Here is a 13664-nt window from a genome sequence, read left to right as displayed (position 1 = left end):
AGTCAGTTCTTTCTGATGTGATTTGGTTTTTGATGACTTTATATTTAATTTATTTCCTACCCCATCAGCACAACTTTGATAAGAACTGGCTGGAAATTGCTAGGCTTTCTGGCCTGAAAATACCCTGGGTTTGTTGCAGGAATTCAGGAATGCAGCAAAGGTGGTTGGTTCTTCACATTCCAATGAGTGTTCTTGTATGACCATTCTTATTTCTGATTCTTATTTCAAACATAAGGGGGTCACACTGGAGTCTGTTTTGCAGGTAATGTTTTCCTTATTGCAATCAGTCATGGCTTTCTATATATTTCTAGCTATATCTTTATATATGAACAATAAACTTACCCAACAAATTAACTGTTGGGTCTTTTGGGTTTGCCATGGTCCAATAGATAAATGCAAAACAAGCAGACAAAAAAGCCAGGGATACAGCTACTTCCAGTTACCAAATGGATGATCTAAAAATGAAGAGGGGACTCAGGAATATAATTGCTACAGTTATAGATTCTGTGCATGTCTTTACCTGCTGAAGCATACATAAGGAAGAGTATGACTTTTTGCTCTCTAGAGGAAAATGTTACTTGAAAAAGCTATCATTGGAGAGCTCAGTTCTGATCTGATCTAGATAACACTTCTCAACCACTATTTTAAGTGTTCCAAAACTGGGAGAGGTTGCAAATTTTGCTTCAGACCCATCTCAGTTATCACTGTTTGTAAATACCAATGTAAAGATCCTCTTTTTTTTGCAGGCAGGTGGTAGCCTTTGTGATACTAGTATTAAGAGAAGTAATCTAATTTGTATTGAGCTATATTGTCAAAACTATAATAATAAGACAGGAGCAGGGATTTAATACTCAATTCAGCCTGAATGAGTAATGCTTTAAAAAATGACAGCCTTGCTAAAAACTGCTAGGTCCTCGATCTAGTAGGCCTCTCTTGGGAAAGAGTTTCACAGTGATGGGACCACTCTGAAAAAAACCCTTCATTTTGCTATCATTAGTCTAACTTCCACCAAAGGAAGTACATAGAGGAAGATAAAAGTAAATGATAATATGTGGAGCTGCTTACATGGGAGAATGTAATTTCCAGTCTCTGTAATTTCCAATATGCAATGTAACAACCAAGGGCTGGACACTATTTGCAACCTCTCCTTACCTATGTTCCCCCCCTGAAAACTATCTCTTCTTTTCACCTCTTTTTTAATGAAACTTTGCACTTAAAACCTTGCACTATTCTGCAGTGTTACATTACTCCTTCCTCTGCCTGCTCTAAGCAAGAACTTGTGGCAAGCGCTAACAGCAAAGTTTGTTTGTGTCTCCATGTGATTGCCTGCAGATGACTGCTTATGGAGCTTTCCTTCACAAAGGCTCCTTCTGCAGGAACTACTTCAACATCCTGGACCTGCTGGTGGTTAGCGTTTCTCTCATCTCCTTTGGGATCCAGTGAGTGAGCTATTTTCAGCTGGGAAAATCTAGTGTTTATAAAGAGTGGGGAAGGGGATATGGAACGAAGGGAAAAGTCAATAAAAAAGTCAATAAAAAACAGACACACCTCACTAGGGAGGATGTTCTACAACCGCATCACTGAAAAGGGTCTGTCTCGGGGCAACACCAACCAGGCAGCCCCCAGTGGCAGCAGCACCAACAAGGCCCTGTCTGCCAATCATAGGTTCCTTGTTGGGGAAAGCACTCTTTTAGGTACTTGAGTCCCAAGCTGTCTAGTTTCTTATACACATTGAATATGACCCAGTAGCTCAGTAGCAGAGCTTTCAGGACAGGTGACACATGGTCCCATCATGAGAGCCAGTGTGGTGTAGTGGTTAAGAGCGGTAGTCTCGTAATCTGGGGAACCAGGTTCGCGTCTCCGCTCCTCCACATGCACATGCTGGGTGACCTTGGGCTAGTCACACTTCTTTGAAGTCTCTCAGCCCCACTCACCTCACAGAGTGTTTGTTGTGGGGGAGGAAGGGAAAGGAGAATGTTAGCTGCTTTGAGACTCCTGAAGGTGAGTGAAAGGCGGGATATCAAATCCAAACTCCTCCTCCTCCTCATGTTGCCCCAATTACCAACCAATTACTGCACTAGCTGCAGCCTCTAGACCATCTTCAAGGGCAACCCTAAGTAGAGTGCATTACAGTAGTCCAGGCAGGAGGTCACCAGAGCATGGATAACCGAGGTCAAGCTATCATCATCCAGGAACAGACTTAGTTGGCAAATCTGCCTAAGCTGGGCAAAAGCATGCCTAGTCACAGAAGCTGCTTGAGACTCCATTGGCAATCTGGAATACAGGAGTATTCCCAGAGTGCAAACCTGTTTCTTAAAGGGAAGTTCAACCCTTCCCAGGACAGTTTTACATCAGACATGAGAACCATTTACACAAAGCACTTCTGGCTTACCAGGATTCAGCCTCATTTTTTTGGCCACTATCCAGTCCATCACTGCTTCCAGACACCTGTCCGACACCTTCATAGCCTCTCCTGATTCTGATGAAATGGGCAGTTAAGAGTTCCTTGTCATCAGTTTACTTATGGCACCATGCTCCAAATCACTGTATGACACCTAGATGTTGAATTGCTCTGTGTGTGTGTGTGTGTGTGTGTGTGTGTGTGTAGCAGTGTAGCCAGCACCAGGCATCAAAAGAAAGCAGGTGCACAGCAATTTTATCTCTTCCTATTTATTTAAGCATAGGTTATTTGTACTGTGACACCAGGACTCCACAATACTGTCATATTTTTGCAGTTTTAAGGTTCAGGCTGTGATTGCTGTGCTAAACCTTTGCTCAGTTCCACAAAAACAGCATAAGCAGAAAGTATGTGGGAATGGCTACCTCACAAATAAGTGACATCAGTGTAGCACATTGCCATAGTGTCATAGTGTATTGAAGGTGATAGTGGGGCAGGGGAGGAACATTCCTTATATGAACAGTTTTGGGATAGCTGCTGGAAGCTTCAGACAACACACAGATTGCTTCTTTTGCCATGTGGTCATGGCAAAATATTTTGAGAGTGCAAATAATTATAAATGCACAATAAAAAGGATATCTGGCAAAGGTCCCAAATCAGCTAAATAACACACTTATGCAAGACCTCAGTATTATGTTTTTATATGTGTTAGAAGACATACAGAGTGGCTTGGGAAACCCAGACAGATGAGCAATGTCTATTTATTTATTTATTTATTTATTTATTTATTTATTTATTATAAAATGGAAATAGATATTACCCCCTTCTCCATTTTTTTTATTGTGCAAAATGGCAACTAAGGCTTACATTTCATTTTTGCGTTTTTGTGAATTTTTAAAAAAGCTGTACAGCCTCATGCATGTACACCTGCATGCATGCTCAGAACAGAAGAAGCCACTGGAGAGCATGGGAGGAGTGACTGAGGGGAGTGGGGGAACCCAAATTCCAGATACATTCTGTCAAGCTCCTTCCACTGGTGTGGACAGCAAGTGGCAAAATACCAATGCATATCCATGACTGAAAAAAAATGGGAATGTGTGGAAGCTAACATATCAAATGTGCACACAGAAAAACCAGACCTTCACGACCCATTTGCAATATAAAAACCCCATCTGAAAGCACACTTAGCTGCAATAAGACTTGCAAACTAGGGGTTTGGACCAAAAGCTTCATGGAAAATGTGGGTGTTGAGGAAGGTTTCACTCAGACCTTATCAGTTTGTGTTTCAAACCTGAAGGAAATGACAGAAATAGGATTCATGCAGATACTCTGGGAGGCAGTTCAAGCATACAGGACACCAGGTGATAAAGGGGAAAGTCTTTTGAGGGAACAAGAGACTTGCAGACATCTGAAGATAATGGAAGTGGAGGAGCAAAGGTCATGGACAGGAACATATCAGGAAAATAAATCAGAATGAGAAGGGGGAACAAGACTATAAAGTGCTTTTAAGGTAAGGACCAGTAGCTTGTGCTGGATCTGGTAGCAGACAGGAAAACTGTAAGGATTTAAGAAGGGCTGTCTAGTGCAGTGTTTCCCAAACTTTTTTGGGCAACGGCACACCTGTTTACTGAAAAAAAATCTCGCGGCACACCACCATTAAAGCCCCGCCCCGTGACGTCAGCGCGCAGCGTCACGCCGGGAGGGACGCACGAAAGTGAAAGTTTTTTCCCTCCCCCTTGCCGGGGAACCTCCAAGCTTTGGGGGTGGGAGGAGGCAGCAGAGCGAGGGACTGAGGGACGGCGGCAACTGAGGCGGCGGCGGCTGTTGTGGTGGTGGCGGCGATAGCGGGCGGAGGAGGGGGCGGCGGCGGGGCTTGAGGAGCCGTCACCGGGAGTTGCTGCTGCTGCTGTTGCTGCTGCTGCCCGGACATGCCGGCCTCCTCCTCCTCCGCTGTCTCGCGCTCCTCCCTTTTGCACGCGCTGCCCCGCCGCTCGGCACCACCACCGCGGAGCTGCCCCCGGCTCGACGCGGATCCTCGCCGCCGCCTCAGTTGCCGCCGTCCCTCAGTCCCTCGCTCGGAATTCAGCTTGGAATTCAGCCTGAGGAAAACCCCAAGTCCCCACATTTCTAGTTTCCCGCGCCCTTTAAAGGGCGATACGAGCCCCACGGCAGGCAGGCAGGCAGAGCTGGGAAGGGGGTTTCCAGGGGACACGGCAGCTCCTCGAAAGGCTTCTCTCAGCTGCGCTCAATCCGCCTCGGAGAGGATTTCCCCTCCGGTCCCATGCGTTCGTTTGGGGCATCGCTCCGGCTGCTCCCTCTCCCACCGCGCAGGAGCGATGCCTCTCTCTGGCTCTCCCTCCGCGCAGGCTGAGGGAGGGAGGGAGGTGCGCGTGTGACCCGTCTCTGCTGGGAGACCAAACCCAGCGAGGCAGAGTCCCGCGGAGGCGCCCAGGCAGCGCTGCCGGCTGCGAGGAGGAGCGCCAGGCAGCAGCAGGAGGCGCGGCCTCTCCTCGCCGCCGCCGCCCCGCCTCTCGCCGCCCGACTCGCCCGCCTCCCTCCAGGCATCTCGCGGCACACGAGGCAACGTCTCACGGCACACTTGTGTGCCGCGGAACACCGGTTGGGAAACACTGGTCTAGTGTTTAGAGTAATGAGAGAGATGAATGATTTTTCAGCATAATGCTGGATAGATATTAGGGGACCAAGATGAGATGATGAGAAACACCAGAAAGGAGAAGATTGGAATATTCTTGGTAAGAGATTGCTATGTAACTGTGCCCCTGAAGGACCAGGTGCACAGCCTGGAAGTCATTTTGGACTCTCGGCTGTCCATGGAGCTGCAGGTCAATTCTGTATCCAGGGCAGCTGTCTACCAGCTCCACCTGGTACGCAGGCTGAGACCCTACCTGCCCGCGGACTGTCTCGCCAGAGTGGTGCATGCTCTGGTTATCTCCCGCTTGGACTACTGCAATGCACTCTATGCGGGGCTACCTTTGAAGGTGACCCAGCAACTGCAACTAATCCACAATGCGGCAGCTAGACTGGTGACTGGGTCTGGCTGCCGGGACCACATAACACCGGTCCTGAGATATCTGCATTTGCTCCCAGTACGTTTCTGAGCACAATTCGAAGTGTTGGTGTTGACGTTTAGAGCCCTAAACGGCCTCGGCCCAGTATACCTGAAGGAGCGCCTCCACCCCCCATCATTCTGCCCGGATGCTGAGGTCCAGTGCCAAGGGCCTTCTGGCGGTTCCCTCATTGTAAGAAGCAAAGCTACAGGGAACCAGGCAGAGGGCCTTCTCAGTAGTGGCGCCCGCCCTGTGGAATGCCCTCCCATCAGATGTCAAAGAGATAAACAACTACCTGACATTCAGAAGACATCTGAAGGCTGCCCTGTTCAGGGAAGTTTTTAATGTGTGACATCTTAGTGTATTTTTTGGTCTTTGTTGGAAGCTGCCCAAGGTGGCTGGGGAAACCCAGCCAGATGGGCAGGGTTCAAATAAATTATTGTTGTTGTTATTATTATTATTATCATTATCATTATTATTATTAGTCATGGATCATAGTTTTTGCTGAGATGACAGAGAGGGCATGGAAATGCAGGATGAGGGAGGGAACAAGGACACAAGAGAAAGTGGATTATAGAACAGCAAGAAAGTTGCCTCTTCAACATACTGACCTAGCTCTATCAGCCTCTTGAAGTGAGCAGGGACTAAGCTATGTCTATACTGGTTCTGTAGTACTTAGTTCTAGGTAGAAGCAAGCTGTAGGCTAAGTGAAGTGCCTTTAAAAGCACAAGTCACTGGAGAGTTAACTGACATGCTGCTTTCTCTGAATTGGCATTTTGGTGAAGTGCTTCATAGCACCATTATCTTACACTGCCCTTCGATGACTGCAGCTTGGCACCATTTTTGTAATATGTCTGCATTGCATTTGGCAGCCTGTTCCGTCTAAAGGAGTCCCTATTTCCCCCCTTTTTGTCAACACAATATTCTGTATTCAGTTCAACAACAGAGTAGCCAACAGTTACTTCCCCTACCCCCCAGTGACTTACTCATAAATTCAGTATCTAAACTAGTAGACTACTAAATTGCAGAAAAAGAAAGTGCACAATTCCGTTAAAAATTAAGGCTTGGGACAATATAAATGTCAAAAGAATAAGTTAATGCTACTGTGAAATATTCCCACCTTCATTAGCCACCATGGTACATCTGCCTTGCAGCAATCAAATGAACAAAGACTGTTGCCAGGACCCATAAACTATTAAATAATAAGATGTCACATTCAGGGTTTATGAATTATTAAAAAACATAAGTATACCAAAGCATATAATTCTTCTATCACAAATTGAATTGCTTGTATTTTAGGTTATTTAAATAGGTATACCATGTTGCCACATTTTTTTGTCTCTATAGTACAGTATCTAGCTAGTCAATGGGTGTGCTATGGGGAAAGTTTTGTGTCTTTTGTTAATGCTAGTCATATATTCTGCAAACATTTCTCTGAAGAGAACAACCTAGAAGAAAGGTAGTATGATGTAGCAGATAGTGGGGTAGCATTGATCAGTGAGATCTGGGTTCGAGTTCTGCACAGACATAAATTACAAGTTGTAATGCACATTGAACTTCAACTAAAGGCCACTATTAGTCCATAGATTATTCCCACAAGAATTGTAAAGCTTGATCTCCTACTGCTGTTCTTTTCCAGGTCTAGTGCCATCAACGTAGTGAAGATACTACGAGTCTTGCGAGTTCTCAGACCACTGAGGGCTATCAACAGAGCCAAAGGATTAAAGGTTAGAAGACATATAAAGATTAGATGCTAACTTGCTTTATGTGGCTTTACATCACTACTCTAGAGCAAGTAGATGAATAAATTGGTTTTCCATTCTCCTGATTTTAGTGGGATATAATGCATATCTTTGCTGTGCATAGACAATGACCAAGGGTTCGTTGTGGGTGAAAGCTGATTTTGTCCTCAAGGCAACATTGTATTTTTCATTTCTTCATAAGCATTAATGACAGCCTGCCATTTTTATTGCAGAAAGCAGAGGGCATATTTAAGGGCATCACTAGAGTGGGTTTAACACTAGCTGCTGGGGGTAAAAGTTTGGTTTTGCTCCATCTTAACATCTTTCCAAGATTTCAATCTACTTACTTTGTCTCAAAGAATTCAGTGAGAGCTATTCTACTCTGGTTCCATTTCTTTATGATCCTGGAATATGGCAGAACCTTGGAAACTGGCTTTTGAGTAGCAGCATGTCCAGCAGCGTGACAGAAGAGGGGAGAATCTGTGTATTGCAAGGATTTGTGTATTCCTATGTACTGCTCAGGATCCCAGCCAGTGTGGACTTGGCCATCCTGTGATGGGGCAAAACTGTTCCTCCCACCCACCCACTTTGGGGTCTGATGCAGCTCCTGGGTTCAATTTGCCACAACTACCACTGCTTTGGAGACATAGTATCATCCAGCTGTAGGAAAGACAGACAATTCTACCTATTGTGGCATAGCGAGGATAACGACACTTGCTTTTTGTTTGCAAGTGCACAGTCTACAGACCATGGATTTCCTTTTCTATTTCATAGAGATACCATGTGGACTTACAGGAAGATGGCAATATAACAAGATTACATTCATTCATTTATTTACATCAAATCCTAATACCATTTAAAAAGCAACCATTTAACTCACTCGTTTCTGTCTTTCTTTGCAGCATGTGGTTCAGTGCGTGTTTGTAGCCATACGTACCATAGGGAACATTGTGATTGTCACCACGCTGTTGCAGTTCATGTTTGCCTGCATTGGAGTCCAGTTGTTCAAGGTATATGCCCTGGAACCTATTTCTCACTTTTTCCTCATTAGTTATTGGAAAACAAGTTGCAGATGTGGGGGGGGGGGAGGTGAAGCATAGACTGGTACTCTGCATATATTCAGTATTGCCTCACAGGAATATTAAAGTGACTTATCTGGTTACCTTAAACTTGGTAAAGTAGAGTGTCTGGATGTTCATCTTTGGATCAAGATTTAGAATTAGGGACAAGCCCAAATTATTCCCTTTCCTGTTATCTTAGACCAGGGATTGCCAATCCAGGGTTCATGGGTGCCAGACTAGTGGCCCCTTTGTATTTCTTTTTTTTTAATGGTGGGCACTTCCATCACCTGTGGAGGGATTTTTCTGATTGCCAGGAGGGAGTGCCCAAGTATGCTCTCTCTGTGTGTGCGATTAAAAGAGATGGACTTGGGCAGAGAGTGAGGCAGAGGTGTGTGTGGCCTGTGTGTGTGGGACAGGGAGAGAGATGTAGGCTTATGTGGTCTGCGAGAGATGTATACAGTGTGGGGGTGTGGGAGAGGGAGAGAGGTGTGTGTGGTGTGTGATCCGTTAGAGAGGGAGGGAAAGATACACTTGGGCAGAAAGGGAGAGGTGGATGTGTATATGTGAAGTGTATTAGCGTGTGGGAGAGATTCATGTGTCTGTGACCTGTGTGCAGTCAGAATACGCAAGAGAGACAGTATGTGTTGTTTACTTTTCCTGGTACTGAGGAATGCTTCCTATTGTTACTGGAGGACAACAGCATTAGTTTGTGTGTGAAGGGGGGTGGAATTAACATGAGATCTCCATTGACATGACCAGAAGGACATAGGTGACTTCCTATGGCAAGCATGAGGTTCTGTGTGTGTGTGTGTGTGTGTGTGTGTGTGTGTGTGTGTGTGTAGAAGCAGTTGCTGTACACTCTCTAATTTTTAGTTATGCCATGCCCCCCACAGCAGCCATTTTGTGACTGGCACTCACAGGACTTTCTCAGAATTCAAAATGTGCCCACTGTTCCAAAAAAGTTGGTGAACCCTAGCTTTGATTCCTTCCTTTTTGCAGCCATTTTCCAGGAAACATTTTTATCATGTTTCAAATGCCCCTATTGTTTTCAGAAACATCTACATACATTATTTGAACATATTGGGGGCAGGGGGAATAGAGATGTGCATGTTTGCTCCACCATCACTGTGCCCCCTGCAACAACTCCACTTCATAGGATATTCCTTCAGACCTTTACTGAACAAATAGAGGCAGTGGGGAGAGCATGTAATATGGTAGATAGATGTGGCCCACCTTTCCCCTTAACAAAGGATGTCTAAAAGTTATGAATTCAGGGAAGGGTCTCTGAAACAGGAGGTGCACCACATAATTTAGAATGATTTGCTTTTGGAATAAAATATATTGAGTCTTATGCCATCTTCAAGTTTGGGAATAAAACAAACCTAAAGAATATATTCCTTGACCAATTAGTAAATGCAAAAAATTAAGTCAGTGTAAACACAATGTATTTCTATAGTATCTGTTGATCCGTGATGGGAGCATGAGCTCAACCATTTTAAAAAGTTGATTTCTTAAAGATGCAAAGGAAAGGTCAAGTTTGTTTTCAATATAGGCACATTTTTGTTTTAAAGAACACTATAAAAAACCCTCAAACTTGCAGTAACTACTGCTGAACAAGTGTATTAGCAAGGCAGCTACAGCAAATGCTTACCTCTCCATAATGGTATGGGAGAAGGCCTCTCCTCCTCCCAGAGAGGAGGAGTTGTGAGCGGGAGCAGCTTCCTGCAGTGGCAGGGAGGCGTATTCGGCTGGTGGGCGGGGTTTAGCTGCATTTAAGCAGCCACAGCAGTGCTCTGACCCCAGTCGGTTCCTGCTTGCATCGGATCTCCCTCCCTCCCTCCCTCCCTCGCTCCCTCCCTTTTAGGTCAGTTTCCTCTGCGTATTGACCTTGCTATGGACTTCGGTTGGTTGACTGTTTTATCCATTTGGCAAACTGGCACCAGCCTCTTGGTTTTTTCGCCTACCTCGTAGCAGCTCGTCACAACGTTTTTGGTATTGGTGGTTAGGCATTGGGATATGTGTACTGTGTTGGAGGATTGGGTATGGCCATCATCTACCCCTCCTCTTGGGTATTCCGTTAAAGGAATCCGGCAGTCGTGGATCCTGCTGGTGGTGACATGACCCTCAATGATGTCATGGGGAAGCTTCCAGTTGTATTTGCATCAACAAGCTCCTCCCACTGGTTGTTAACCCCTGAAATGGCTCCCCGCTGAGCGGGGTGGAGTCATATATTGCTGTTTTATCCAAAACCAATACCACTCACATGCTGTAACCAATAAAGTTGTGGCCTAATTTAGCCCATTAACCTAAAATAATGTGTCTTTGTGACTTATTATAATCCTATGTGGGTGGCAGGTCCTCGACTCACAATGTGATGCTAATGACCAGTACCTAAGATGAAGGTCTACCAGGCTTACATGTTGAGCCTGCTGCTGTATGGAAGTGAGTCACTGGCAACTTATACCCACCAAGAGTGATGCCTCAGTGCCTTCCAAATGCACTATGTCAGAAAGATTTTGGCACAACATGACAGGTCAAAATCTCAAACAAAAAAGTGCTCTATCAAATCCACATTGCAGCATATTCACACTTAATGTCTCAGTGACAGCTACACTGGTTTGGTCATGTACACAGAATGGAAGATTGCAGCATCCCCAAGCACATGGTCTATGGGGAGCTGGCTTCCGGTACTAGGCCTGTTGGCAGACTAACTCTGTGTTACGAAGGTGTCTGCAAACGTAACAGGAATCCTGGCAACAATAACCTTGCCGTATGGGAAACACTTGTAGATGATCACAGTGCCTGGAGACAGACAGGTTGTGTATCCACAGCAGTGACCAGATGAGGAATGACCACTGGGAGGAGTGCAGAGAGTAGAAACACCATGGTGTACCTGTAGCGGAAAAACTGGATGCCTCCTTCTGTCCCACCTGTAATAAAATCTGTCTCTCCCATATTGGTCTCTACAGCCACAGCAGGCACTTGTAATTCTCAAACGGTTTGACTTTACCCCTAAAGGCACACCCTTTCATTGTCTTCTGAGACAGACTGGTGCCAACAACTACTACCACCGCCAACTTAACTAGACTCTACTCTAACCCATCTGTGTTGTGATGTCCCACATACAGGCTCTGTGACTTAGTTCAAAAATCAAATGCAAGGAAATCAATATAAGGAAAGAGATATGGCCTTGGTCCAAACAATGTGGTGGGCAGGGCAATAGCTACATATATTTAACATTTAAAATGCTAATAGATAAAGAAAACAAAGCAATTATTTTTTCATGTGACACTAAAAATCAGTGATCAGTAATTAATAGTGATTTTTCTGTTTTTATCCTCGTCCAGGGCAAACTATATAGTTGCACTGATAGCTCCAAGCAAACAGAAGCAGAGTGCAGGTAAGCACATCATCTCTGATCAGCATTCCATATTAAGTGGACCTAATGCAAAAAACTCATTTCTGTATATTTGTTTCTCCCTTTTCCTTCCTTCTCCTGACAGGGGCAATTTTATCACCTACAAGGATGGAGAAGTGTCTCAACCAATTATCCAGGCTCGAAGTTGGGAGAACAGCAAATTTGATTTTGACAATGTCCTCACTGCCATGATGGCCCTCTTCACTGTTTCAACATTTGAAGGCTGGCCAGAGTGAGTACATAAGGCTAATTCATAAAACCATTTTTATTTGGTGGACTCAAAAGGAGCCTTGAGAATGCATCAGCATGAACAAATTATATCGTCTTAGTTCAACCCCCTTTTTCAAAAGCTCTACAAGAGATTATGACTTTCATTTTTGACACTTAATGAAGCATTCACAAGACAGGTTCAATATGCCAAAACCTGGAAACTTTCTAATACCATGTTCAGATATTGCCTTCTTATGCATGCTTCTAGCAGCTCAGGAAGTATCCTGGATGACAGCAGGGATCATTCTTTTATCTTGGGATGCTTCCGTACTTGCTGTCTGAAACTGGTGACACAGACTGTACAGTTCAAGGTACTCCTATACTCATTGCTGTCAGCCTTGTGATTTGCAGAGTCTAGTGTGGACAGAAGCACTTCTCAGATCAGTGTACCCAATCCCTGCAGCTAGGGGCTCCTGGAAGTGCCCTTAGTGTCTGTCTTGGGTTCTCTCCTTTTTTTAGACTGCTGTACCGATCCATTGATTCCCATATGGAAGATGTGGGGCCCATTTATAACCACAGGGTGGAGATCTCTATTTTCTTCATTATCTACATCATCATCATCGCTTTCTTCATGATGAACATCTTCGTTGGTTTCGTCATCGTCACTTTTCAGGAGCAAGGAGAGCAGGAGTACAAGAACTGTGAGCTGGACAAGAACCAGGTAATATAAGTGCTCCATGGTGTGGCCAAAGAAATAAAATACATTCCTTTATGAGGTAAAATTCTTCTAATAGGTAAAGTAATGTTTTTGATAGAAGCTAATGTACAAGCCTACTTCTGATGCCACATATCTTTAAACAAGTTGATGGTTCTGTTCACTGAGGAAAGAAAGTTCCTTGTGGGAAATTTTGGTTGGAAGGTGAAGAGATATATTTGATTTTATACCCTGCCCTTCCTCCCAAAGGAGCCCAGGGCAGTTAACACATGTTTTTGAAATTTTTCTGAAAGTCAGTAATGACGGAACAGACTCATCTCACTAGGGAGGGCATTTCACAAATGGGAAATGGCCAGTAAAAAGGTCCTGTTATGGGTCAATATCTATGACGAATCAACACCAACCAGGCAGCCCTCACCTTCAGTGGCAGCATCTCCAACAAGGCCTCAGTTCCTAGGGTTGCCCTACATCCATAATTTTCCAAACATAGCCAGAATTTGACCCTTGGATTTGACCAACTCAGGCGGAAATTGCTTAAATGTCCGGGAAAATCCAGACGTATGGCAACCCATGTCAGAAGTATAGATATCCTTTAAAATAGCTCAAAACTCTCTCAACAACTTTTGTGTCCAGATTTTCACTTTTTGAAATATGGAAACCCTTTCAGTTGCCATTTATAGGGTCTGATATGGTCCTTAAGGCACTTGGGTCCTAAGTCATTTAGGGCTTTATATGCTAATACCTTGAGTTGGGCATAGTAGCTAAGTGGCAACCAGTGTAGCTTTGAGGACTGGTGACACATGGTCCCATCAGGCTGCCCCACTTACCAGCCTATCAGCTGCATTCTACACCACCTGCATTCTGCAACTTAGAGATCCAAGAGATTCCATGTTGCACTTCAGCCTTCTTTCATTAGCTGTCTTCTTGGGAGAAAATAGCATTTTTGTAGCTCACTAGTGTGTTTATGAAAATATATTCTTATAACAAACTCAGCTGATGAGTGCCAACAGGATTCGAGTCAAAACAGAGCCACTGAGAAACAAGAGCATGGT

General features: G+C 44.6%; 1 protein-coding gene across 8 annotated transcripts in view; it reads left to right on the top strand.

Moving 5' to 3' along the window:
- CACNA1C (calcium voltage-gated channel subunit alpha1 C) overlaps positions 1-13664 on the top strand; it is a gene marked incomplete at its 5' end in the record, with an annotated part of 472020 nt that overhangs the window by 367544 nt on the left and 90812 nt on the right. For all 8 annotated transcript variants that reach the window (XM_081209739.1, XM_081209741.1, XM_081209740.1 and 5 more), the window contains 6 exons: positions 1333-1439; positions 7106-7193; positions 8111-8218; positions 11617-11669; positions 11773-11919; positions 12417-12618. In XM_081209739.1, coding sequence (XP_081065865.1) covers positions 1333-1439; positions 7106-7193; positions 8111-8218; positions 11617-11669; positions 11773-11919; positions 12417-12618 — 705 coding nt within the window. The remainder of the gene's footprint in view (positions 1-1332; positions 1440-7105; positions 7194-8110; positions 8219-11616; positions 11670-11772; positions 11920-12416; positions 12619-13664) is intronic.

This window comes from Podarcis bocagei, assembly GCF_964188305.1.
Source record: "Podarcis bocagei genome assembly, chromosome: 10".
NCBI lineage: Eukaryota > Metazoa > Chordata > Lepidosauria > Squamata > Lacertidae > Podarcis > Podarcis bocagei.
Note: the sequence above shows the minus strand (reverse complement) of the source record. Positions and strands in the feature narration are given on the sequence as shown.